This window comes from Gopherus flavomarginatus, chromosome 4 (assembly GCF_025201925.1).
Source record: "Gopherus flavomarginatus isolate rGopFla2 chromosome 4, rGopFla2.mat.asm, whole genome shotgun sequence".
Taxonomy (NCBI): domain Eukaryota; kingdom Metazoa; phylum Chordata; order Testudines; family Testudinidae; genus Gopherus; species Gopherus flavomarginatus.
In genome coordinates, this window is record NC_066620.1 from 31,787,779 (window position 1) to 31,815,773 (window position 27,995).

The 27,995-nt window shown below is 40.8% G+C and overlaps 1 protein-coding gene across 20 annotated transcripts in view; it reads right to left on the reverse strand.

Moving 5' to 3' along the window:
* Positions 1 to 18,660: 18,660 nt before the first annotated feature.
* NRXN1 (neurexin 1) overlaps positions 18,661 to 27,995 on the reverse strand; it is a 1,267,446-nt gene continuing 1,258,111 nt past the window's right edge. For all 20 annotated transcript variants that reach the window (XM_050951741.1, XM_050951740.1, XM_050951749.1 and 17 more), the window contains one exon: positions 18,661 to 22,153. In XM_050951741.1, coding sequence (XP_050807698.1) covers positions 21,849 to 22,153 — 305 coding nt within the window. In that variant the 3' untranslated portion in view covers positions 18,661 to 21,848. The remainder of the gene's footprint in view (positions 22,154 to 27,995) is intronic.

Here is a 27,995-nt window from a genome sequence, read left to right on the forward strand (position 1 = left end):
ACAGATCTCAAATGATAATATAAGCTTAAACCTCTCACAGGCTCAAACTTTCATCCCTCTTCAGTTTCTCCTATGCTCCATTCCTCAGGTTTCATCCCTGGAAATCCAAGCCTTGCCCTTTCATCAGGGTTCACCATCAAAGCTTATTCCACGCCAACAGCTTCTCCATCCCTCTCCTGGATCTACTGTCAAGAAACAGACAAAAACATTCGTTCTCTGAAGTCCCCTTCTACTCTGGGGTTCCTCATTTCATAGTAACTACCTGGCTCGTCCCTGAGCTGGGACTCATCTTTAAGTGGGCTTAGCCTAACCTCCAGATAACTGAGCTTGCCAGCTACAATTAACTCTTTAAGAGCCAATGTGAAATATACTCTCCATCATACCATATAGTTGCAGAGAAAAGCTTGAAAATATGAACCCTAAACATTTCAATACCAGGAATTCAATCAAAAAGACGGATATTTATTATTTTGTGAATCTCATGATTTAAGATAACCTCACAATTTGGAGTTTGACTCCTGAGTTTGAATGCTTGGAAATGGCAATACAGCAATATCAGGAAGACTTCAAGGGACAGTGTGAACTTAAATATAAAATTTTGTACAAACAGGCTTTATTGTGGGATATTCTACAATTGGTTTTAAAATTACAGTGAAAGCAATTAGCAGAACAAAAAAGTCACATGCAGTGTTTGAAACCCAAACATTGCAGCACCAAGACCTTGAAAGTGAAACTGTCCATTCTTCTAAACAAATATGAAATAGATGTCCTTGACTGCCATTCTTCAACATGAGAGAAACGGTGGGTGAGGCAATATCTTTTCTTGGAGCAACTTCTGTTGGTGAGAGAGACAAGCTTGCGAGCTTACAGGGAAGAAGCTCTATGCAGGCACTTTGGGGCACGGACCATTTCTCCTTGTGTTAATATGGTGCTTAGAATATGGCTTTTGCTAAAAATATAAAAATAAAGCTAATGTAGGAATCACAAATTACTTTCAGACAGTACAGAGGTGCAATAAGATCATACTATGACCTTCAGTCTTGAAGGATCACCCTGCAGTATCTTTATAATTCTGTATGAGTTGGTACTTAAGCATCAGGACTATAATTATTTTTTCAAGAACAATAATGTGTTCTCATTCTTTTTGTGTCTGCTTTCAATACCCTTAAAAAAACACCTGATTTTAATATATGCTATTCTTCTATGTGTTATTCCAAAACTATGATCTCACTCAATATTCAGCTAGTGGTTATCTGGTATGGCCTCTTCCAATTGAGAACATTTCTGAGTAATTGCTCCTAAAACACTTAAGATCTCTACATTATGGTATTTTCCCCCCATGTCACTTTAGATATGAATCACTTCTACTTACTTCTTTGGCCTTGAGTTTCAATATGGAGTTACCAATAGTTACAGGCAGCTATTTAGACAAACACATGAATCGGTGACCATTTATATTTATCAGCATTTTAAGATCAGAGTCCATGACTTCAGTCTTTGATGCCTATCACTTTAAACTCCAGAAAAATAAGTGATGGTACTTCAGAATGTTTTATTTTGCATCCAACCTTTATAGCAACTTGCAAAATTGTGGAGACAAGGGGACTCACTCCATAGATAATGTGGCAATTGAACTTTCATTTTAAACCCAATTGTACCCCAGCTACAAGGGAGCTTTGCTTACTGAGAAAGGATCTCAGGATCTAGCACAATATTTCCAGCAATTTCCATTGATGACACTTTTAGTCTTGACCAAATCCAGGAACTCATCAGTTTTTATCCTCCAGTTGGATACCAGGGACTTCTGTATGAGGTGTGAAAGGAAAGTAGACTTGCAGGCCAGCAATGCATTGCAGGCTGCTATCGGGCCTCCCCAGCCCAGAAAGTCTTTCAGGCCCTCCCTCCAGGGCATAGTTTTATTCTTCAAAAATAAAACTTAGACAAAACAAAGCAGTTCCTTTTCAGTATAGGCTACAGCTCTCAGGAACTTTCCCCCTTTCCTCGCTCTATGCTGATAGGGAATATGCAACCCCCTCTTGCATAAATCTAAGATACATCGCTTATAATAAATCATAAGTATAGGCCCAGGTCTTAAGACTACTAACACATAAGGAATAAGTTGCTATATTAACCACTGCGGAACTGCACTCCCCAAGGCAGTTTCACTATACACAAACCATGATCATGCTGCTAGCATAAGGGAAAAACTCAAAGAAAGTCCTCTAATAACCAGCTCATCATTGCCCTAAAGTAACATATTAAAAAGCTTGCGTTAGCATAAATAATCCAAGTATCAGCATAGAAACAGCTGGCCGGAATCGGGAACTGGACACCAGACACTGAATCCCAAAGGGCCTTGAGAGGCTGGTCAGCCTGACCGCAAGTAGGGTAACTGAACTGTCAGGGTCTTCTGACAATCACGTAAACATCCATGAGAAAGTGAAAAGATAAGGCTTGCAATTTTACGTATGTTATACCATATAAGGATGATATTAATTGTGCTTCTGCAATGTATGCCATATGATAGCCAAATAAGGTTGTGATTTATGTGTAAGCAAGATATGATAATTTGTGGTTTTAAGCTTTATAAGCACTGGTGAAAATCAGTTCGGGAGAGCAGCTTAACCCTTGCTAGGGAATATGCTGTCTCTCCGTGTGTGCACACATGTATTGACGATATATCAATAAAAGGAGCCTCAGGCTGTCTGATCAAATTGACAAGGTGGTGGTCTTTTCCCCGACAATGCTGAAACCTTCCTTTCAACCCCCTGGCTCAGGACCCATCTTCCTCCCTCCATTTGAGCTCACTCAGCCCTATATAGAAAACATATGGCCCCTTCCAAACGCTCAGTTTGATAAAGGAACTGTACTAGCTGGCCCCCTGTCCCCTGGCCCTTAACTGGCTGGCCACTTTCTTACATGCATATTAACCATTTTTTTAAACTTTGGACTTTGGTTTAAAGGTGGGACCAAGTTTCAAAGTCTGGACTCAAATTTCCATTAAAGCAAGGAATGTTTGATTTCAAAGTTTCAATTTGGGTCATCTTTAATTTTTTTGAGGGAGGCTATGGGTTATGTTACTTGGCCCATTTCACCCACTCCTATCTTCAGGTCATTTAGAGATCTGGCAGCACGTGACATGCCAAAAGCTATAAGTTGTTATAATTCATAAGACATTTTCAAAATAGGTGATCTAAATGTTGGGGAAATAGCTTCCTCCTCAACTGTACACCTAGAACACTACCACCTCACAATAGTGGGGAGGAAGTGACCAGGACTCTGTGGAGAAAGAAGGGGTTCAGGACTATTTAGACTATTTAGAAAAGCTGGATGGGGCCAGATGCCTTCTATGATGAGATAACTGGCTCTGTCAATGAAGGGAAAGCAGTGGACATGCTATTCCTTGACTTTAGCAAAGCTTTTGATATGGTCTCCCACAGTATTCTTGCCAGCAAGTTAAAGAAGTATGGGCTGGATGAATGGACTGTAAGGTGGATAGAAAGCTGGCTAGATCAACAAGCTCAACGGGTAGTGATCAATGGCTCCATGTCTAGTTGGCAGCCAGTATCAAGCAGAGTGACCCAAGGTTCGGTCCTGGGGCCGGTTTTGTTCAATATCTTCATTAATGATCTGGAGGATGGTGTGGATTGCACCCTCAGCAAGCTTGCAGGTGACAGTAAACTTGGAGGAATGGTAGATACGCTGAAGGGTAGGGATAGGATACAGAGTGACCTAAACAAATTAGAGAATTGGGCCAAAATAAATCTGATGAGGTTCAACAAGGACAAATGCAGAGTCCTGCACTTAGGATGGAAGAATCCCATGCATTGCTACAGACTACGGACCGAGTGGCTAGGCAGCAGTTCTGCAGAAAAGGATCTAAGGGTTACAGTGGATGAGAAGCTGAATATGAGTCAACAGTGTGCCCTTGTTGCCAGAAGGCTAATGACATTTTGGGTTGTACACGTAGGAGCATTGCCAGCAGATCGAGGGCCATGATCATTCCCCTTTATTCAACATTGGTGAGGCTTCATCTGGAGTACTGTGTCCAGTTTTGGGCCCCACACTACAAGGAGGATGTGGAAAAAATGGAAAAAGTCCAGCGGAGGGCAACAAAAATGATTAGGGGGCTGGAGGAGAGGGTGACAGAACTGGGATTGTTTAGTCTGCAGAAGAGGAGAATGAAGGGGGATTTGACAGCTGCTTTCAGCTACCTGAAAGGGGGTTCCAAAAAGGGTGGATCTAGACTGTTCTCAATGGTACCAGAGGGCAGAACAAGGAGTAACTGTCTCAAGTTGCAGTGTGGGAGGTTTAGGTTGGATATTAGGAAAGCTTTTTCAGTAGGAGGGTGGTGAAGCACTGGAATGGGTTACCTAGGCAGGTGGTGGAATCGCCTTCCTTAGAGGTTTTTAAGGTCAGGCTTGACTAAGCCCTGCCTGGGATGATTTAGTTGAGGATTGGTCCTGCTTTGAGCAGGGGGTTGGACTAGATGACCTCCTGAGGTCCCTTCCAACACTGATATTCTATGATTCTGATTCTAATACATTCTAGGAAGACAATTCTTTTGGCTGGGATTTCCAAGGAGAGTAAAAGAGTTAGGGCCAAAACGTTAAAGGTATTTTCACTCCTGAATATGCAGAAATGCACTGAGTGGAATTTTCAGAAACATCTAGGCACCTAACTCCTATTGATTTCAGTGGGGGTTGGGCACTTAGGCATTTTGAAAATTCCAGTAGGTGCATCTTTAGGTGCTGAAATATCTTTTTAAATCTGGCCCTTAGGCATCTGACTTCCACTTATTCCAATGGGATCTGGGCACTTAACTCCATTAAGCTCTCTTAAAAATGCCAGTTTCAATTGTTATAAAGAATTGTTAAATAATGCATGAGTATGTAAAGGGGTACATAGTCTTTAGGCCAAATACTGCAGACCTTACTTAGACAAAATCAATAGGAGCTTAGTCTAGGTAATGACTGTCATATTTGTTGTAGGCAGTGTTGTTGTAGTTATTTTGGTCCCAGGATATTAGAGGCAAGGTGGGTGAGGTAACATCTTTTATTGGACTAACTTCTGTTGGTAAGAGAGACAAGATTTTGAGTTTACAAGGGCTCTTCTTCAGGTCTGGGAAATGTACTCAGGCCTTGTCTAAACTACAGAGCTTTGTCAACAAAAGTTATGTCAATGTCCAAAAAGTACTATAACAACATCGCTATTGCATGTTCATACTACACTCCCTCTGTCAGCAGAGCACATCAACACCTGGTGCTCTAACACCGATGATAAGAGCAGCGCCCTGGGGGCAGGTATCCCACAGTGCTACTTGCCACCTTCTGCTGCTAGGACTTGTGGATTGGCAGAGTGGATCACAGCACATTATGGGTGTGGGCTCCATGTCCCGTGATGCAATGTTTTCCATCCGAGCATTCTGTGATCTTCCTACTGCAGTTCGTTGCATTTTTCAATAGTCCCTGTTAACTGTGTGCCCACCATCTCTGTGTGAAAAGACGGATCCCATATTGCTCTCTACTGCTTTGTTAACTGTCATTAACAGAGCATATTGCAGTGCAGTTAATCATGCAGACCATCTTGTGACGAAATACATCAATAGAAAGGGGTATGTCTCCGTGGTATTGCAGGTGCTTGTGGTTGTTTCGCTGTCATCAACATGGGGTGGTCTGGGAAGGTGCATGACTCACGCGTCTTCAGGAACATTGGCCTATACAGAATTCTGCAAGCAGAGACTTTCTTGACAGATCAGAAGATTCCAGTGGGAGATGTTGAAATGCCCAAAGTGATCCTGGGAGATCCAGTGTATCCCTTACTTCCATAGTTCATAAAGCCTTACATGGGAAACCTGGACAGCGTTTCAACAGTAGGCGGAGTATGTGCAGGATAACTGTGGAATGTGCATTTGGCAGATTAAAGGTGCACTGGCACTGCCTTTAGAGCAGGTTAGGCTTCAATGAGAAAATATTCCCATGGTCAGGGTACCTTCTGTGCATTGCATAATATTTGTGAAGATAAGAGTGAAAGGTTTGCTCAGGGGTGAACTGGTGCAGCAGATAGCTGGACTGCTGATTTGAGCAGCCTGACACTAGGGCTATTAGAGGGGCACAACAGGGGTTAATTCGAATCAGAGAGGCTTTGAGGCAACATTTTGAGAATGAGAACCAGTGATGCATATTTCTATGCAGCAATCTGCCATCCTTCATTAAATCAATGTTTGTTAGGAAGCACTTGTGATGATTCATGGACATAAGAACATAAGAACGGTCATACTGGGTCAGACCAAAGGTCCATCTAGCCCATTCCCAGCTTCTGGCAAACAGAGGCTAGGGACACCATCCTTGCTCATCCTGGCTAATAGCCATTGATGGACCTATCCTCCATGAAATTATCTAGTTCTTTTTTGAACCCTCTTATAGTCTTGGCCTTCACAACATCCTCTTGCAAAGAGTTCCACAGGTTGACTGAGCATTGTGTGAAAAAATACTTCCTTTTATTTTAAACCTGCTGTCTATTAATTTCACTTGGTGACTAGTTCTTGTGTTGTGACGAGTAAATAACAAGTCCTTATTTACTTTCTCCACACCAGTCATGATTTTATGGACCTCTATCGTATCTCCCCTTACTCATCTCTTTTCCAAGCTGAAAAGTCTGAGTCTTATTAATCTCTCGTCATATGGCAGCCATTCCATACTCTTAATTTTTGTTGCTCTTTTCTGAACCTTTTCCAATTTCAATATCACATCTAGGTTTTGGAAGCTGTCTGAATGGATGGAGTGAATGAGGAACCAAGAAGTTCTGGAAAGTTGAAAGGAATGTGTAGAAGGAGTTTGGGGAGGGCCTGGAAAACAGTTCTGTATGGGATGTGCGTGGGTGGGAGGGGAACATTCATCTGTTCTGACTGTAGCGTGAATAGGGACTTCAGCATCTCTGTTTGCTCCTCCATTACTTTTTTATCATCTGCTCAGTTGTCGTTTGAACCATTTCCAGATTTTCTTTTCTGTCCCACCTGTCCATTTCTCTCCACCGCCTGTGTTCCCTTTTTAATACATCAGAGAATTGCAGCGCCTCCATGTCATCCTTGCTCTGTCTTGGTCTCTCTCTTATCTGGCAGGGTGCTCTGCCAGTATGTAGGGGGTTCCCCTGAAGGCCACATCTGCAGAAACACAAGATACAATACACAGAAGCATGATTGTTAGTTCATGCACAGCGTTGAATCATTACAGTAAAATTCACCTCTTGTAACGTACCAAGCACTTTCTCACTGACCCTTGGCAAGCACATATCTCAGCAAACACTCTAAGCATGGTGAGTTCAGCCTGGGAGGGAGGTGGGGGGCATTCAGGCAGGGGTAAAGAGCGATGGTGGTATTCAAAGATTGCAGTGAAAATGACTAGGGACAATACTGTAAGTTCTGCCACCATTTTCCACAGGCAGGGGTCATTGAAGCTAATATTTCAGTCCTGAGGGTAAACAAAGATGCAAGGGTGTATCTACTGCATGCTTGTGGCTTCAGACCCAGTCCCTATGCTGCTCGTCTGTGTGCTGCTTTGGTGCCTGCACAAGTGATTGCAGAATGGTGCAGGAAAGTGTCCTAAATCAGGGGAAAGAATGAAGCACCTCTGCCAAAAGACCTTTGGCAGAGGATTGGCAAGTACCTCCAGGAAAGTTTCCTAGAGATTTCTCTGGAGGATTCCCGTAAAATCTCAGTGTGCATTAACACAATGTTCCTTTCCACTGCATAGCTGCACAGGGGAATGTCCAGCACACACAAATACAGCTAGTTTTTTAAATTTCTATTCCTTCACTCACTTCTGCACTACACAAAGCATAGGACAGCTCTGCTTCATATAACTGAGCAGCATCAACTTATAACTGAGCAGCATCAGCTTAAAAAAATCACTTACCAGGTGGTCTCCTTTCTTGCTTCTTGATCGCTGGAAAGGGACTGCTGGAATTGGCTTGGATATCTCTGGAGTGGAGAAGAGTTCTTGACTCGCTGCCCCAACCGGTAACCCTGCAATGGGCTCCACATCTCCTCTAACTCCATCTCCTTTTCCACAATTTTGTCCTCTGGATTAAGTCCACTTGCCTCTGCCTGCAGCCCCACCAAAGTATCCATGGGGCTCTTAGCAGTGGAGGTGGGGTCACCGCTGAGTATAGTGTCCAGCTCCTTATAGAAGTGGCAGGTTTTTGGTGTAGCTCTGGAGAGATGGTTTGCCTCCTTTGACTTCTGATACACCTGCCTCAGCTCCTTTATCTTTGCTCTGCACTGCACCATAACCAGATCACAGTCCTTTTTGGACAAGCTACAAGAAATCTACCCATAAGTATCAAAATTCCTATGGCTGGAATGCTGCTGAGACTGCACAGCCTCCTCTCCCCAAATACTGAGCTGACCCAGCAGCTCCACAGTACTTCAAGTGAGAGAGCGTCTGCTGTGTGCAGTCACTATTGTCAGCTGGGAAGATGTGAGGTGAGCTGTGCATGCTGAGCAAACAGGAAGTGGAATTAGAAACATTCCCATGGCTTCAAAAGGGGAGGGGCAGATGGTCGTTTAGCTGGGTGCAGGGCAACAGAGTTGGTTGACTAGAGCGGACAGATGAGCATTGTGGGATACCTCCTGGAGGTCATTTACAGCGATAAAATCAAGCGCGGTGTCTACACTGACACTTTGTCACTAAAACTTTGCCACAGAAAGCTCAATTCCTCTCATCGAGGTGATTTTATTTTGTCACTGAAACAGGACAGCTTTGTCACTAAAAGTCACATTACAGTGTGTACACCTCCACTGTTTTGTCAAAAAAGGCTGAGTTTTGCTGACAAACCTTTGTAGAGTAGACAAGGCCTCAGAGTGTCACAGCTAAATATAAGGTGGAGCAGGTTGTTTAGTATAAGTACTTAACATGTATTTTAAGGGATCATTCAACGTGAAGTGGCTCGTTAACACCCCTCCTGTTAGCGGAGGAAACAAAAGCTGGGGTGGGGGAAAAAGTGGGTAATAGATTGTTGTAATAAGCCATAAATCCTGTGCCTATATGCAGTCCATGATCACTACGCTTTCAAATAAACTCAACACAGAGAAATGATAAAGTACAAAAAACCCATATCACCTGTGGGAGAACACTTTTCACAAAGTGATCACTCTATATCTGACTTCTCAGCCCTCATCCTCAATGGAAGCTTGCACAACATCTTCAAAAGTTGAGCATGGGAATCTAAATTCATCTTTGCTAGATAATAAAAATCATGGATTGAACAGACAATATATTTACCCGCTTAAACTCCCCCGAGCTTTTTGTTTCTTTCCCTGCCTCTAACTGAAGAGGTGGGACCCTGGCTCTGAGCCCTGGTTTAGCATGATTTGTGTGTAGATGGAAGGGGGGGTTAGACTTGACCCTGAGTTCAAATCCAAGGCTTACATGAAGTGTGGACATACCCTTAGGTCTTCCCCCTCCAGCTCTTGTCCTCAGTCTGTCCCCCTAGCTAATTGTATGTTTGGCTCTACCCTTTCTATATATTAACATCCTCAGCTCTCTAAGGTCTTACAATCCTGTAACCATGTGGACTCACCCCCACAGCGCCTCCTGCTGGTTGCTTTGGGGAATTAGCTCGACTCCAGCTACAGAGCGCCCTCTGCAGGCCAGTGATCCACCTGTCCTCTGCTGGCCCCAGGCCCCTCCCTGGACCTCAGTGCCTCTTTAACTGGGTCTCCCCCCTCCCAGGGGAACCCCACCCCACTATCCCCACTTTGCCTCACTATTGGCTACTGCCCAGTCATTGTCTAGCCCCCACACCCTGGGGCCGACTGCAGTATCAGCCACTCATCATAGGCAAAGGGGTTTTGGCTTGGCTGCCTTTACCCACCCTCCAGCTGCCCCTCTGCAAACCCAGTACCTTGCAGGCCTAGAATTAGGCCCTGCAGCCTGGGGAGTTGCTGGCCTAAGGCTTCCCAGCTCCTAAGGCTTTTCCCTCAGCCCTGCCTTCCTTTAGGTTCCCTGGGTGAGTCCCTGAGCAGCCAGGCCCCCCCCCCCCCCCCCCCCTCTCTCTCTCTCTCTCTCTCTCTCTCTCTCTCTCTCTCTCTCTCTCTCTCTCTCTCTCTCTCTCTCAGAGAGAGACGACTCTCTGCTTCTGGCTCCCCTGGCCTTCTTATACAGCCCTGTGGCTCAGTTTGGGGCGTGGCCCCCAGCTGCAGCCACTTCCCCAATCAGCCCAGGCTTCTGGCTCCAGCTACGGCCCCTTGCCAGGGCTGTTTTAACCCCTTCTCTCCCGGAGCAGGAGTCCACCCTGCTACAAATGCCAAAAGCTCAATGCTGCTAACTTAGCTGCTCTGACAGTATTTTATGCCTTTAGGGCCAGGTTGGGTGAATCTCCCCCTCTAACTATCTTCTTGCCCCAACTAGCCCATCAAGAAGGTCAGTGCCAGCAAGGTGAGAAAGAGACAGAAGATGAGTTATAATGAAGCTTTCTCTCTTCTCTGACCAGGAGCCTGGGGTGGACAACAGCCCTTAGTGGAGGGGTGTAGGCAAGATCTAAAGAAATAAAACCCAAATTCTCCTCAGACTAAATCCTAAATTCCTGGCAGCTGGCCAGAAAAGCCAGAGATGCATCGGAGAGGCTGACACAAAGAGCCAATGTCTCCGCCAACCAAAAGTTTAAGGGTATGTTACCAGATTTGCCTCTTACTTTGGGGTATGCTCATTTATTAGGGTTATTCTTTGGGGGGAGGGTTTTGTAATTCTGTCAATGTATTGCTTGTCTCACTTGTGTTCTCATATGGAGCTCTACTTCTCCCGTCAGCAAGTCCCCTCCCAATGGAGTTATCCTGCAGGATCTAGGTTCTCCAGGGCTGGGTTCCTCCAGCCCCAGAATCAGATGAACACACACACATTAACAAAGCATGTCTGACTAGGTTAATAAGCACTCCCAAGCTGACCCCTTATATGTCCCTGGACGCAGCAGGCTTGGTTGAGCAGCACTTCTATGCTGTCACCCTTATATGCCCTTGGACTCAGCAGGCTGGGTCCCTATCCCCACTTTCACATTACAATGTGTTGATGAGCAAACCCTACAGGATTTTTTGGTGCTACAGGGATCTTTAGCTTAAGTAAGGAGAGTGTTGCTGCAAAGCAAATGGGGAAGAGACAGAGAGAGAGAAGCAACCAGTTTAACCATAAAAGTTATTTATTGCCAGGTAATAACCATACAAGGGGAGCCAAACAAACAAAACAGTTATAATATTAAATCTAACTTAACTGTGACTACAAAAGTCAGATTTAGAAAACTATAACTGATCAGGTTAGAAAGCTATACCTAGAGTAGAAAAAAACAGAGAGAGAGAGAGAGAGAGAGAGAGTTAAGTTCTCACCACTCTGTGAAGCTTGAACTGGTTGGGGTTCCCAGGTGGTGGTGGTAGCTGAGGGTCCGGAGTGCTGGAGACAGGCAGAGTCCCCAACATGATCAGTCAAGAGAAGATGAAGTCCCAATGGAACTGATGCAGATTTTGGATCCAGGCATCAGAACACTTACTTGAGCACGGGAAAGGGTTTTTGTAGGGAAACAACATGGTTCAAGGGAGCACACTAGATTTGTTAAACTGATGGCTCAAGGGAATATACCAAAGTTGTTTTGTTCAGGCTAGACAATAGGAACTGATCATTCCTGACTATGGGCAGTGTTCCTTGGAGGGAGCTCACAATGCAGTTAGGGAGCTTCACTATTTTGGATACCAATAAAGGATTTATTACTAGAATTGGTCTGATAACTATTGAGTTGGGTGTGTGCAGGCATGGGTTCATAGACATCTGGAACAAAGATCCCCCATCATGCAATGCCTCCCTGCTTTTCTGGTCCCAGAGTTCAGTGCGGTTCTTGCCTTGGAATCTCTATTCTCCATTCTGTATGCTAATGGAAATGCCTCCCTGTCCAATCTCTGATGCAAATGAGCCTAGGTGAGTTGCCATAATCCTGTCACTCTTGTCTGGAGGGGTTTAGGTGTGTCTCCCACTGCCTTTTCATTTCTTTTTGTAAGTCTTTCTTCTGATTGGTTTTGGTTCAAGCAGAGGCTGGGGGCAGGGGGGCAGTCCTTCGTGAGTCAGACAGGCAGGATACTGTGCCCTGGTTCCCCAAGAATAGAGAGCTGATAGGTAACAGTTAGTTGTCCCTGATCTGGCATCCAGTTGTAAAAGGATGTATGTTGTCTATTCACACAGAGAACAGCTGCATAATTGCACCAATAATACCTAAATATGCACAGTCAAAGCTGGCTGGTTAGGTGTGCCTAAATATAGATTCCTGATTCAGAACACAACTAAAAGTAGATGCATTCCAATAAGTAAATACAGAAACATCACTTACACTTTCATCAAAATACAAACATCTCCTTCTATTTTCAAACCCCTATCACCCAAAAACAATCTTACCTCAAGCAGAGATTTGACTCTTTGCCCTCGTCCAGACTAACCCGCGGCATCGGCGGGTTAAAATCGATTGCTCGGGGATCGATATATCGCGTCTAGTCTGGACGCGGTGTATCGATCCCCGAGCGCGCTTACATCGATTCCGGAACTCCATCAATCCGAACGGAGTTCCGGAATCGACGCGGAGAGCCGCGGACATCGATGCCGCCCCGTCCAGACTGGTGAGTACCTCGATTTTAGAAATTCGACTTCAGCTACGTTATTCTCGTAGCTGAAGTTGCGTATCTAAAATCGATTTTAATTCCTAGTCTGGACGTGGCCTTAAAAGGGAGAAGTTCCAGAACTCCATAAAGTCTGCTAGAGACTTGTTATCACTATTGATTTTACTCTCAGATACTGGATACTGGTGGCAGTATAAAACTGTAAAATAGAGAGAGAGAGAGAGCTAGAGAGATCTCATTTAGTGTGGCATGCCCGTGGTGAAAGATCAAATGAAGAGCACACTCCTAGCTTTGATATTTGTGCCTGGACAGCAGTAGATTTCACTGAAACCTAAAAGTGCAACTCAAGGTATTTCTACATTGCAATTATAAACCCATGGTTGGCCTGGGCCAGCTGACTTGGGCTCGCGAGGTTTAGGTGTTTAATTCAAGTGGAGATGTTTGGGCTCATGCTGAAGCCTGGGCTCTAGGACTCTGTGAGATGGGAGGGTCCCAGAGCTTGGACTGAATCCCAAGACCAAACATCTGCATCGCAGTTAAATACTCCCTTAGCCTGACCCCTGAGAACCCAAGTCAATTGGCATGGGCTAGCGATAGCTTTCTAATTGCATTGTAGCCATACCCTCAGCTGGTTGCTAGGAGTGTCTTTGTGAAAGGCTAACATGAGGAAGGACTCTGCCTCTCTCTCTTCCTCTCTGTCACATACACACAATACTGGTGTACTGTACCCCAGGGAGTATTGCTCATCTTGTTCAGAAAGATAGAAATGTGACAGAGGAGAGGGCAGATATATGAGATTCCTTTACCCAGAACACAGGATAAATAGAGAACAAATCATCTGTCTAAAGCTGATGTAGGAAAAAATATTCCAGAGATTCCAGTCTGAAAAGTGAACACTCCACAATATTCTTGAGGAGCTAAAAAAGACTTAGAGAATAATGACAATGCACAAGGTAACTGCACTGCAGACAACACAGGTATTAGACAATCAGCATAGAAAATCCACACAGAAGATAACAGTCTGCTACATGTTACTCTATTAGCTCAAGTGACAAAGGTCTGTGCTCAGGAGCTTGAGATCTGAACTCTGCTGATAACCCAAGCTGGGGGGGTCAGTAGGGTTCCACATGATGGCATTTCTGTTTGTTCTGATTGTTTTTTGTTTTTTTTTTAAACTTAGGAAATTAGATAACAAACCAACCCAGTGATAAAAGTGTTAAGAGTGCAAAGTCAAGGGTAAAATTCCTATCTGATGCTCAGCAAGTCACATAAATGAAAAGTTTCACAACTGACCCTTAATTACGTGTTTCTTATGTTCTGTGTTAAAGATTGTGATATGAGACACCAGACTTGCAGAAGTGCTGAACACTCACAATTAAAGCTGCATTTTGAACATATAAAGGGCTATTAAATGATAAGTAAGTACTCTGAAAAAAAAATCAAGCCCTAGGTGTCGCAGATTGGCCACTGAAAATTAGTGAACATGTGACAATTTTGGCTTTAATGTCTTTAATCCCTAAATTTAATCCCTAAAATTCACCATTTGTAAATCAACTCTTCTCACAGGAATGTTGTGAAGGTACATTTTTTAATGTGTGTGAAGCACTGATATACTATGGCCAGAGAACCATAGGACCATCCAGGAGGAAATTAAATAGGTCTGCAGCCAGGAGAGGGTTTGAGGGTGTATAGTAAGCAAGGCCTGGGGACTACACATTGAAAGATGAGACTAAAAAGATAGCTGCCCTGCAGTGAACACCATGCATCCTGTGCACTGAATGAGGCAGGCGTCTCTTGAAAAAAGTAATTGATTTGTAAATAAGTAAATAATTGATTATTTTGGTATTGATCCCTTACCAAAAAATCTGACAAAAAAATAATCTGGTTCAATTTAACCTGAAACCATTTTTCAAAAAAATATTTTCATTTTATAAAAATACTTGAAAAATGTTTGTTCTGAATCAGCCAAAACATTTTGGGTCAGTTCAAAACAATTTTTTTCATATTTTTTGTTTCTTAGAGAACCAAAAAGAATGCAAAACATATTTTTTAAATTTTCTGTTTTGATTCAGCTGCTTTCAAGTGTTTTTACCCTTCCGCCTCCATAGTTGTTTTAAAAAAAAAAAAGGCTGAATTTGAAATACCATTTCAAAATGAAATGTTTTTCCAGGTTTTTTTTTCCCCCCAGTAAAAGTGTTTGTTGAATTTGGCCTGAATTTGTAAACAGTTTCAAAGCATCAAAAATGCAATTTTTGACCCCCCAAAAATGTAAAAAAAATAATCACCCAGAACTATTGGTGGTATGTCTATTGCTGAATGCATCACAACACAACCTAGTACAAGACCTCAAAGGCAGAACAGGCGGATGAAGCAGGATCACCTCTCAATGGCTGGAAGACAAAGGCTGCAACAGAGGAGAAATTCCCAATTGTCTTGGATCTCCTTGCCACCGGACACAGGTGCCTCATCTGTCAAGATTTCTGTGGTTGCTGGTGCACAACAGCTCCCGCACACTAAATTACTCATGTGCAGGCTTCGTTCACAGGAAGAACTTTTTCCTCACCCTTACCCATAAAAGTCCTGCGGCGATGGGCAAGTGGTGATGGGCACAGGTGAAGTGATCATCAGGAGTCCCTAGTCACAGACGCACATGCAGGTGGTGACCGCAAGATGTGCCCCTGGACTGGAATAGGGGGGCATGTTCAGCAGCAGCGGTCATGACTGAGCAGGCCTTTTTAGGAACCCCTTTACTCACCCCAAATGGGGAAGGGCCTAGAAAAGGTGCCCCAAACATCGGCTATTGCACCATACCTGATTTGATAACTGCATCCAGAGGGTTCACTCCCAATGCGGTCAAAAAACAAAAATGTTTCTTGCAACTTGGAATGTCTGTACCCTACTAGATGAATCAAAAAGTGAAAGACCCAAATGGAGAACAGCAATTGTTGCCCGAGAACTCTCGAGGTACAACAGACCATTCATGAGGTTTGTGAGAAATCCATCGGCCTTGCTACCTGCCTCTATTAGTACTGGTTTGACAACAACAACATTGAGATTACAGCCTTTTGGACCAGAACAGAAAAGCTTTCTGCGACTGGCAAAACCAACTTCTATCCAGTGAGAAGCAGGGCTCTTTCCATCAGCTCAAAACTGACGTTCAAAGGAGGATCCGAGGATTCAAAAATAAATGGTGGAGGACAAAGCAAAAGAAATCCAAATATTCGCTGACAAATATGATACGTGGAGCTTTTTTTGTGAGACAAAGACCCTGTATGGACCAATCTCATGAGGCCTCACACCTCTAAGATCCAAAGATGGTAGTGCCCTTCTTAAAGATAACAAATCCATCAAAGAGTACTGGAAGGAACAGTAGCAAAAGCTTCTAAATTGAGAATCAACTATGACTGATGGTGTCTGGGAAACTCTTGCCAACCCACCAACACCTGTACCAGGTCCTGATGGCATACGAGATCAAGTACTGAAAGTAGGGGGGGGGGGGAGAAACACTGACTAACAAGCTTCACTTGCTACTCCTCAAAATCTGGTGCACCGAAGAAATCCCTGCTGACTTACGTAGCACTAACATCATCATCATTTTCAAACAGGGAGATGGGATCGACTGTGGCAACTATCGAGGCATTGCTCTCCTCTCCATCGCTGAGAAGATTCTTGCTAGAATCTTTCTGAATCGCCTGCTTCCTCTTGCAGAGGAAGTACTTCCAGAGTCCCAGTGTGGCTTCAGACCATCATGAGGCACAACCAACATGATTTTCGCAGCCAGGCACAACCACGAAAAATGTCAAGAACAACACCAGGAGCTGTATATGGCCTTTATCGAGCAAACCAAAGCCTTTGACTCTGTCAACCATGAGGCTCTGTGGAAAATCACGTCAAAGTTTGGCTTCCAAAGGGAAAGAGTTTGAGTCAGACTCAAAATAGCCTGGGAGAAAGCCTTGAGAGGCACTGGGAAAAAGATTGCCGGGCGGAGGGGGGGTCATACTGACCCAGCAGCTGATGAGGGGGGCTGAAGCCTAGAGTTTGTTTTTTTTTCCTGAGGAGGATGTTTTAGTTTGTCCCAGAAAGGGAAAGTTTTTGGTTTGGCTGGAGGGCTAGAACCACCCATCCAATGGGGAAATAGAGGCCCTGGTCAAAGCTGATGATAGTAAGGGAAGCAGTACTGCCATCTCCAAGCATTCAAAAATCAAGAGTCAGGCCACAAAAGCCATAAGGTTGGCTTAAAAATCATAAGATTTTAACAAAATAGTATGTTTGGGTTTTTATTATATGTTATAGTTTCTGAGCTGTTAGGACTCACTTTTGCAATCTTTTATTTGCAACCAAGAGAGCTATAAACCTTTTTTTAAAAGAACACTGAGATTCTGTCATAATCACCCGACTCCAGGAGCTGGGTTTTTAAGAAAACCACCAGATAATGATAGACTCAAAAAAAAAAAAAGAAGTGAGTTGGCAATACTGAGTAAGTCATATTCTCACATGGTGATAAAGCAACCTTTGTATTGTGCTGAATTTAAAAGTGACTTTCTGTTATCAATGTGATAATATACTGAGTTTAAAAGGAAACAATCGAATCCTCAATATAAAGCTGTTGTGTTGAAATATAAAGAGGACACAATTAGAGGAATAATGCCTGCAGCTGTTATTTATAACACACTAGAATGCTGTTTTCACTGTTCTAAGAGTTCCCATCATATGAAACCTTTCTAATTACCTGGCTGAACTGACGATTGATTATGGAAGCCAACACTTAAAGCAGCAAATAATGACTGATAATATGAGTGCGGAGAGGCCATTAGTTTGTTTGAAGGGAGAACAGAATACAGGTGTGAGAGAAATGAACAAATACAGTGGGGCTTAGGACTGGAGAAATAACTATTATTACTATATTTCCTTTCATTAATTAAACATAAAACAAGTTCCTAAATTTATGATAAATGATATTTATGAAAGCCATACTGTAACCACAGTTTTACAGCAGTTCAGTTTACAGTTTTGTTGTTACATGAAATATGTTCAGGTGACATTTTTAGAATAAATAATGTCATTAGAGTTATACTGGTTTCCACCACTTGGAGATATGTCTTGCTTTCTCTAGAAAGTTTAGGCCCAGTTCAGTGAAGTACTTAAGCATGTGCTTAACTAGACATATATAAGTAGTCCTATTGACAAGAATGGGATGACTGATGTGCTTTAAGTTAGGTACATGCTTAAATACCTTTCTGAATTGGGGCCCAAAGCATTTAAGCATGTGCTTAAGTCTATCTTTATTCAGCATAGCACTCAAGTTCAATAACTTTGGCACATGCTCAAGTCAATGGAATATAAGCACTTGCCTGTAGTTACACAGGTATTTAATGCCTTGCTGAATAGGGATGGACTGATGAACGGGAACTAAAACTGGTCAAAAATTGGCATGTATTTTCCAGGAACAAATTGTAGAGAAATGAAAAGTTTCAATTTTAATTTTTTTCACGGATTTAGAAAATAATTTGTCAACAAAATAAAAATTATTTTTCCTCCTAAGATTTCTTCCCATTTCCCTACTTTTTGGCACTTTTTTCCTAATGGAAAAGGGGATGGGAGGGAAAAGTTATTAACTTTTAAGTTTTCAAAAACAACCCCTCCCCCAATTTTTATTTTTGGTTAAATTAAATACATAAAAATGGAAAATTCCAGCTGAAATAATTTCTGCAAAATATTTATTTTTTGATTAAAAACATTGATTGTTTTAATGAAATGCTTTCAGCTCTAAAGTCAGTGATGGAGCCTTCAGTTATGTTGGTGAGCACTTACTCTCAAAAATAGCTCCTTTGACGACAATAAGAATACTCATAAGTCACTGCTTACCAACATAGTAAAAGATGAACAAAAGTAGACCTCTAATTAAAAGAAAATCCTGTCACTTTAAACTATATTGATTTCACCATTTTATGATAAATATCATATAAAACAAAGGTAAGAGAAAAAAACAAGGCAACATTTGTATTAAGAAACATTTTATTAACAAAACAGTAAATTCCACTTGCTTAGCATTTCCAATAATGGATAAATTGGCTTTGCAACAAATCAAAAAAATTCGTAAATATCTATCACAGAAAGCACTATAAGGTTAGGGCATCGGGCCTCTTTTTTGATTTCTTGGGGATGAAATCATTTCACATATTATTTTAGTGTTTTGTTAAAAAGGCAACACTATACAGTAATAGAAATGAAGCTATCTCAGTCAAACATAACATTGTTATAGATATGGAATTCAATTTTTGTTAGGTATGTTAGGTATTAAAATGTTTAAAACATTTTAATTCAGTTACTGAAACTTCTGATGCTCTTATACTTCTATGCATCTTCATTGTTAAATCATGAAATCAAAGAGAAAAAGGAGAACCTCCAGAAAGGATTGTAGATAATGTTTGCTTTTATCAGTTGTATAACTTTTATTCCTTGATGTATGTATTTTGTTAAAATATTCACTTACTGGCATGTTAACTGCTTGAAAGATAGCTTGGTTGCACCTCCTAGATGGAAAGAAACATTTCAATCTGCCCAAAGCATACATTGTACCATCTTAGAATTCCTAAACACAGGTTATCTTTGCCCTTCCATATACCTTTCAGTGCTGGAAATCTCAGTTCTGAACATTACCTGGCAGTCAACTTATTTTTCCCCCACTGACTAAACAAATCATGATTTTAATAGTGATCTTGAATATACCTATTCCTTGTCTTCTCCAGAATACAACTGACTTACAAAGGTGGGGGAAGTGAAGAATGCCACACGAGAACAATGATCTAATTTTTTTTGAATGGATTAAAAAAAAATGCTTTGCAACTTCACTTTCAATTTCCGCAAAGAATCATAAAAAAAAAATCCCATTATATATACCCTATCATATGCACCACAATTTGTTTGGCAACCACAGTGGCATTCTCAGATACGTGTCCTCTCTGAGTCCAAGATAGATCGCTGTACCAGTTCCCACATTTTTCATCAGCTACAGTGAATAACACATAAGAAGATGTGTTGGCCCTGCTGTTTAAAGCTAATTTTAAATTCTTTTTTCCTGTCTGTAAAGTGTGAATATCTATATTCCTCCTAGGAGGCCTTTCAATGATTCAGAGGATTTCTATTGAACTACTCTCTCTGTCTAATGTATTCTCTTTGTACCTCTGTATAAGCGATATGTTAACACCATGATTTATTGCTGTGAACCCAATGAAACAATATTAATAAAAACTTAATGTATAAATCTATAACTTTATGATATTTAATATGTGTTTAACTAATATATGTAGCAATTAAATTTTATTTTAAAATATGATCATTGATCAACTTATATTTAATTGCCAGGTTATGTATCATGTAATACTATGGAATCAACTTAGCTTAAAATACTTTCTCATATGACAAAATGTCAAGTATCAGGGGGTAGCCGTGTTAGTCTGTAGCAAACAAAAACAACAAGGAGTCCGGTGGCATCTTAAAGACTAACAGATTTATTTGGGCATAAGCTTTCATGGGTAAAAACCTCACTTCTTCAGATGAATTGTGAGTTCTTTACCCGCAAAAGCTTATGCTCAAATAAATCCGTTAGTCTTTAAGGTGCCACCGGACTCCTGGTTGTTTATATCACAAAATGCACACCTTTGAAAAATGTTTAACAAGATGCACCTCAAATTATTTATTTTATTTATTTATTTAGGGGAAGGGTAATTCCTCAGTGGAAGTAATTTAAAGTTTTAGGTCTCTTACCAACCAACAGTGTAGCAAAAGAATGATAGATACATGCTGTATGATTCATATTAAGATTCACAAGGAATTAAACTTTTTCATAGTTTCCTGGGGAGCAAGATTTCTGTAAAGCAAAACAGACTATTCAGTGATGAAACCTTGATTAGAGCCCAAAAGTCACTTTACCTTGCTAAATGATAACTCATTTATGAATGTGGTACATTTATGGGAAAATCTGCGATTCTGATGGACTTTATTGATGTACATTGGGAACAGGGGACGGGGACTAGAGGGGAAAGTTACAACAGATATATATTTTTTGCTTTTTAATCCACTTCTTTCATACAAACTACTATAACTGAATTGCAACAGAATAGAGGCTGTACAGGTAAGAAAAAAATTAGCTGACTCTTATATACATTCATACACATCCCCTTAGTATAATCACTACACTGTAAATTTAAAAAAAAGGAAGAAATTTGTGACAATTTATAGTGGCTGCAAAAAACTGAATTTATGTCTGTTGCTCCAGATGTCATAAAACTTTCTATATCTAGGAACACTTAGAACATTGAGTTTACCAAAAATGGCTGAAGAGCAGATATAGTTTGCATTTTCTATACAACAGGCTATAAAACATCACTTATCACGGTCCAGAAAGCACATATAGATGTGTTTTATATAAACATATGTAATAACATATTAAGCGTGCATGAAAATTTCCCAATGATTGTATCTATGCTCTCTTGTTTGCTTTTTGTGAAAATGTGCCTTATATTCCACATTTTTTTTGTTTTGTTTTTGAAAATAAGGCCTCCATACTATTTCCTCACAACCAGAAAGGGGCTTTTTGAAAATGTTTTTACATAAGTCTTCAGAAAAGCCAGCACTTCATTTCAAATGCAAGTTTCCAATCAGTTTCACTGCACCAGGTGGCAAACTTTTTATGTTTGCTTGTTGAGTCACCATATATAATGACAGTCTTCTCTGGCAATAGACTAACTTACTTCTCAAGAAAGCACTAGCACTTTGGCTAAATCCAGAATCATAGGTAGCTTCTTTTTTTTCTCTGTGTGTGTGTGTGTGTGTGTGTGTCTGTGAGAGAGAGAGTTTTGTTTTTTTTTTATTTAGTTTGTTTCATATTGTGCCTTGATGTTGTAGTAATACTCGTTGCTTTATGAATGCGTGGTGTCATCATTGTCTTTCAGAAATGTTCCAGCAACATAAAGACAGGCAGAGTAAATGAAAACACTGTGGATGTTTAGAAATGTATTGGCTCCTGTTTCTGAAAAACAAGAGCATGAAATGCTTGTTTTTAAAACAGTCTTTCCTTTCTGATTGCGTTCCCTGTCTTCTTTTTTTATGTGCTTCATAAAAAGTAAAGTAAATAAGTTTGTATTATGTCTCAGATAAAATGAAGACTATTTCTATACAAGTGTTCTCTTAGATGTTGGGATCAGACATAGTATTCCTTATCCTTATTTTTCTTGTTCTTGTTGGAACTTTTAGCACTGCTGGGCTGTTTTTCCTTAATCACAGCCCCATTGGACTGTGCTGAGTTACTGATGTAGTTTCGACTCTCATCTACATGGTACGAGCCTTCATCTCTGTTTCTGTACTTGTACATAGCATAAAGAAGGATTAGGATACACAGTGCTGCTGCTGCAACGATTCCAACCACCATGCCTGTTGTGCTGCTGGACTCTCGAATCACTTCAGCTGAGCCTGGGTATTCTCTTCCTCCTGCTCTGGTAGGATTTGCTGTAGGTAGATGATGAAACACGGGAGAGGTTATTATTGAGTTTGCACACTGCAATTTTTACTCTGATCTACCAGCTACAGCCATGTATGAGTCCAATAGCACTCACTTGTGCAGGCAAAGTAGATGTCTGTCAAATGTACAATACCAATGCCTCATGATCACTGAAAAGCACTGAAACACTTGGGTATAGATCCTATAGCCAACTTCTTTTTCATGCCTATCAATTTGCTTAAATAGGCTTTTAAAATAAAAGACCTGAAAAGCTCAGTTTAACACTTAAAAACAAATTTGTCTTATTGCATTTATTTCACTGCAAAGAGTCCTTACATGTTTTGAAGTAACAGGTGCATCGTGACAATAGAATATTGATGCTTGAAGATAGATCCATTTAAGAAAGCATCTCTCTCTAGTATGAGAAGTACAAGGAATATTCTGCTTGCAAAATATTTCACTAATAATCTAATCTGTGCATGCAAAAAAGGCTAGTTTAAAATTATAGGCCCAGATTCTCAGTGGGGTTGTGAAATATCTCACTACAGCCTGTATCACAAACTGTCTCCTCACATCTCCACTCCCTTCACTGGCTTCTGCCCTTGTTGACATTAAATCCCTGCTACTTTTCTCCCTTTCAAGGTACTATATAGCTCTGCCCTCTCTTCTCAAATCAATTTCCATGCCCCCACTGTTCTGTATGCTCCAGCCAAACCTCTCTCTTATCCGATCACTTTTCCTCTTTCACCCACTCCCACTTCTTTCAACCTGTCCTTTATGGTTAGAACAGTCTCCCAAGTAATAACATTAGCTTTAATAAAATGTTTAAATTTGTTAAGTAAGGGCTCTATCCTCTAAATATTTGTTTGGCACTTTCTACCTCCTCAACATTGCTTTGTATATATCAAAAGCACTAGTAATAGATCATTTATGTGACATTTTGGAGTTTAACACCTCTCCATGATATATATAATATATACTGTACTATAGATGATTTTATTTATTTACTTATTGTAGCTTCCTGAATGAGAAGAGGTAGGTTAAGACACCTGGAGTATCTGTACTTATGTACAAAGTGATCACCTTTTAAAACATACCAATTATGTCCTAGTTAAAGGTGAGGTTACCTTAATATTTGCAGAATTCCGTATAATTATACCAGTACTTTATACCCCAGAGGTTGAGGGTAGCATAGCCATGACACTTCCAGCCTCAGCTGGTACCAAAAGCAAGAAAAGAGGATGGTGAATTGAACCTAGGTATTCCAGTTAGCAGAGTAGAACATTGTCATTAGGCAACAAGGCTGGCTCTTAAAAGCTGCTTTTTAAATAATTACGCATGGCTAAAAATGCTGTCAGTATGATATAAATGTTAACTAAAGTATTATTAAAATAACTAGTATGAGAATGCATTCATAATGCTAGATTTATCAGGCCTCCCTTCAAACCAGCATTTTAGAAAAAGTGCAGTAATTGTTGGCAACCCTTTTGGTAGAGGTGTACAAACTGACGCTAGACCTTAAAGCCTTCTTTAACAATGTGCAGACAAGATGTGAGACTCATTTTAAAAACACTGAATTAAGGGTAATGCCACGCAGATTATAAATATTGGTAAGATAATGGCAACGAATTCTGACAACCTGAATGGAAAACAGCAATGAGCTCAGGACATCTGCAATTGGTTTATGAAGACAGACAGACAGACAGACATGAACAAAACAAAAGCCTTTTTTGCTTGGCATTACCCACAATTTATTCATTAATGATTTGTGTTCTGACTTTTAAAACATCACTTTCTGGCACAGTTACCTTATCCTAATCTATCTAGATATTGATATATAGATAAAGATATTACATTACAAGATGGCATTTTCTTGTGCTGAAAGGACAGAGGGAACACACTGTAAAGCCTAAAAAACCCAACCCTGGAATAAATGTTAATGATTGCCCAGCAGTGGGTACTATTTGAATATAGTTTGTATGTTGGTACAATTGGCTCCTCTATGGCTACATATAATGCCTTGAAATTTGACTTCAAAACATCATAAGGCTTTATTATGTAGTGTTATAATTTTTCTCAAAATAATATGCTTTCAAGGTGTATGCCAACTTTCTAAGCAATTGGAGTCCATCTCAAAGCAAACACTGACTACAATAGGCTCTGTTTCTTGATTATACCAACTGTCATAGATGGAAATTCTCCTATCCTGAGTGTGTCACTAATTGTATTACAGAAGACAATGCACTGTCACTGAATAAAGACTCGAGTATTTTTTAGTGAACTAAAATGAGACAAAGATTTATCTTACTGTATGTGATTTCACAAAATTAATTTCTGCCTGAAAAGGAACGGAACCTACTGAATAAACTCTTGTTGCTACCTGATGGACTAAAAAGCTGTTCTTTCTCCTTCAAATATAGACATCTGTAACAAGTGCTGTCAATTAACTTTACTATTAATGTCCACTAAATGACATCTCGCAGCTTGCTTATATAGGAGACCATTCTATGATCACTGAAGCCTGAGGAAAACAAATAAAGAATGTTATTTCAAAGTTACCTAAACCCATTTCTTTTAAGTATATTTTCACAATTATCTCACTGACTCCATCTATCTAAAGAAGATATAACCATTTAATTAACATTCCTTAAACTTACTCTGCTTTCAAAGTGTCTGTTTGCTAATTTGGGGTTTGTGATTAGAACAAGTTTTTTTTGTTTTATTTATGCTTTTGTAAAAAGAGTAATGTAGATCCCAGGGCAGCCACAGGGAGATGGAGCAGTGTCCATGGACAACCTTTGCAACTCTGAACAGACCAGCTCTTCTGTAGTCTCCGTTAGTGTCTCCTCAAAAACACTCAAAACTGTCACCCTAGGTCATCTGTGAAACTGCAAAATGAAGCCAATAACCGGGCAGACTGTTTGGATTTCAGATAATAAAAATAAAGGTCATAAATCTCTAAGAAATAAAAAGCCACAGACAAAAATTGAAGATGCCTTGATTGAATTTAGGATGGTTCAGCAAGGAGCAAAAGAAGAAAATAAAACTGGTGTGTGCATATCATCCCAGTGATAGGAAATGCCAGCCATCTCATCTTGCAATGATCCTTTCTCAAAACAATGGACAAGACGTGTATATTGACTTTTCCTCATTAAGAGTCTTCTTGCAGTTTTAGGAGATCAATTTTGAATTCCTTTTCTACCATATGATTGAAAAATCTTGTATGAAATAATCACAGCTGGCCACAGTTCTATACTGTGTCATTACGGATTAGAACATTATTATAATTCTTGGCTTCCCTTAAAAATGGTTGTACATTTAAAGGGAAAAAATTGACTGTTTACAGTGTTCAGTTTTCATTAATCCTGTGAAAAGAAAATTGGAAATGAAGGCTCCCCCAGTGTTTGTGAATTTAAACTAGCCCGCATGTTAAAAAAAAACACAAAAACCAACCCCTTCCTTTCTTATAGTCATGTTTTCACACAAACAGAGCTTAGGTACTTACAAGAAAAGAATATATAAATGCTACATTTGCAACGAGGCATGAAAGCAATTATTTACATGTATGCAGCAATTTGCACTCTTCGCGTGTGTTTGTTCTAGAGCTGCTGTAAACTATTTGCAAGATATTCGGATTCTGGTGAGCCAGATTCTCTGGGTTTATGATCTCACTGCAGTTCACACATTAGATTGTCTCATTAGGAAGCATGTGTTTGAAAAAAATCCATGCACTTCCCGCTGCGTTGGCAGGAAAGAGCATGCATAGACCTGCAAGTGTAGAGCTAGACAGTGGTTTGGACTATATGCCTTCAATCCCATAAATCCCTATGTGGGTTACTCAGACCCTGGCTCTGAGACACACAGGTAAGTGAGTACTGCATGCCTACCTACTCCCCCCCCGGATCCAGCGGCTGCGGATGAAAGGGGGGAATGGAGCTTTGTTTCTGGGTCCCGAGTGTCATCCAATCCAGCAAAAGATGAGCTGGAATGGGGAGGTTTCAGAATTGGTTGTTTTTTAACCCCAACAACAAATTTCTACTCCAGCTCCCTGGGGTCAGATGTCTGGCTGCATGTGTGTTCTTTCAGCGTGCTGTCCCAGCTCTACGCAGATAGTGGAGATAGCAGACTTTGTGGATTTATTGGGCAGTTAAATCAGTCTGTTTTCAGTGAAGGAACTTGGTCAGGTTTATTGCCAACAAAGCATGGTATTGATGCCCTATACTTGCTACAAATACATTCAAGGCATGTATGCCCCTGACCATGGACTGACTCAGTGAATGGTGGGACTTTCCATTCTCCCCTCGGCCAGATCCTAACACCTTCTCAGAGATACCTCTTTATACCCCAGTATAAACAAGTTATGTATTGTCCCTCTGACATAGTGAGGTGCCACCCTCTGATGTATTTGGGTCCCACCCATTACCTTGTACATGTTGGTTCGAGCAAAACATCTCTATTCATCATGCTGTCATACTGACATCTTCAGGATGGGTCAGTGTGTTCCTGCTATCTTTGGGAAATGTGTTTGGTATCATGGTGTTCTGGTACCACCTTTCTGGAATGTATTTGTGTATGTATTCTTATGCCTAGAACTACTTAGGAATGTGTATTTCTGCAATATCAGCCCTGTTCTTGCCATATTCTGTGAGCAGGCCCTGCCTCTTGCTCACAACTTAACTTTGCTTTATATTAGCAAGTTTTGACCATTACTTTAGCTCATACGAGGCCTCTGATTCAAGGGCTTATGTCTCAGGTCCTTTTTCTATTACACCCCCTTCCTGCCCCCTCACCCCCACCTGGGGGGGGGGGGCAAAAGAGAAACTCCTGGCGTTATCTCATAATCCCAGTGCTTCCCAAGGCTACTCTCCAGATGGTACTCTGTATGCACCACTTTTTGCTCGATACTGTGCCCAAAGACACAATCTAGTCCATGTGCAAGAGCTAGCACACAGTTAGCTACATAGCTGATTTGTACAGTAATCTCTAAAATGAGACTACTGCATAATGACTCACTTAGAATGGAAGCTGGGTGTGTGTGAGAGAGAGAGCGAGAAAGAGTGATATGATAGTAACATAAAAAGGTGTTATTGTCATTAATGGTGGAGCCACTCATGAGTTACATAGGACATCCCAATCTCATGGCAAAAACATTTTTATACTAGACCACACCATATGACACATTTCACAAGGGAAAAAAAAACAATTTCAGAAATGTTTTAAAAAATTATTGGGAGTTTTGTTGTATAACAGCCTGTAAACTCTGATTCCTTACTGGGAGAGAACTAACATGTTTCAAACACCTCTAAAAATGACTTTAAATATCTTTGCTATATATCAAAATGCCCCAGCTTTAAAGCCAAATATCAGGACACTTTCCAGAGCTATGAGCAAGTGCTGGGTGTTTCACTGGAAAACTAAAAATGTCCCCCTTGCATGGAAATAAAGCACACATTTCTAAGACCAGTGGGCTGCAAGATACTGGACTCAAACAAGGGATCAAGAGAAATCTTGGATGTTTATATCTTATGTTTGTTGACTACCCACCCTGGAGTTTGGGTCAGTGTCATTTCTGGAAGAAATGTTTACTAATTGTTTAATGGCTGCTATTTGAAGCAGCTTTGAATGTCAAAATAAGTCGGGGGGGGGAATGGATTAGTGGGTGCAAGTGAGAAAATCAGAAGATCTTGCTAAAGATATTGATTATGTGGTGCTTAGCATTACATTTAGCATACTATACATATTAGAGATGTCTGAAATATTTCACACTGAAATACTTTTAATCAAAAATTGCCTTTTTTAAAACTAGAACTTTCCACAAAACCAAACTGTTTTTTAAATTGTAATTTAATT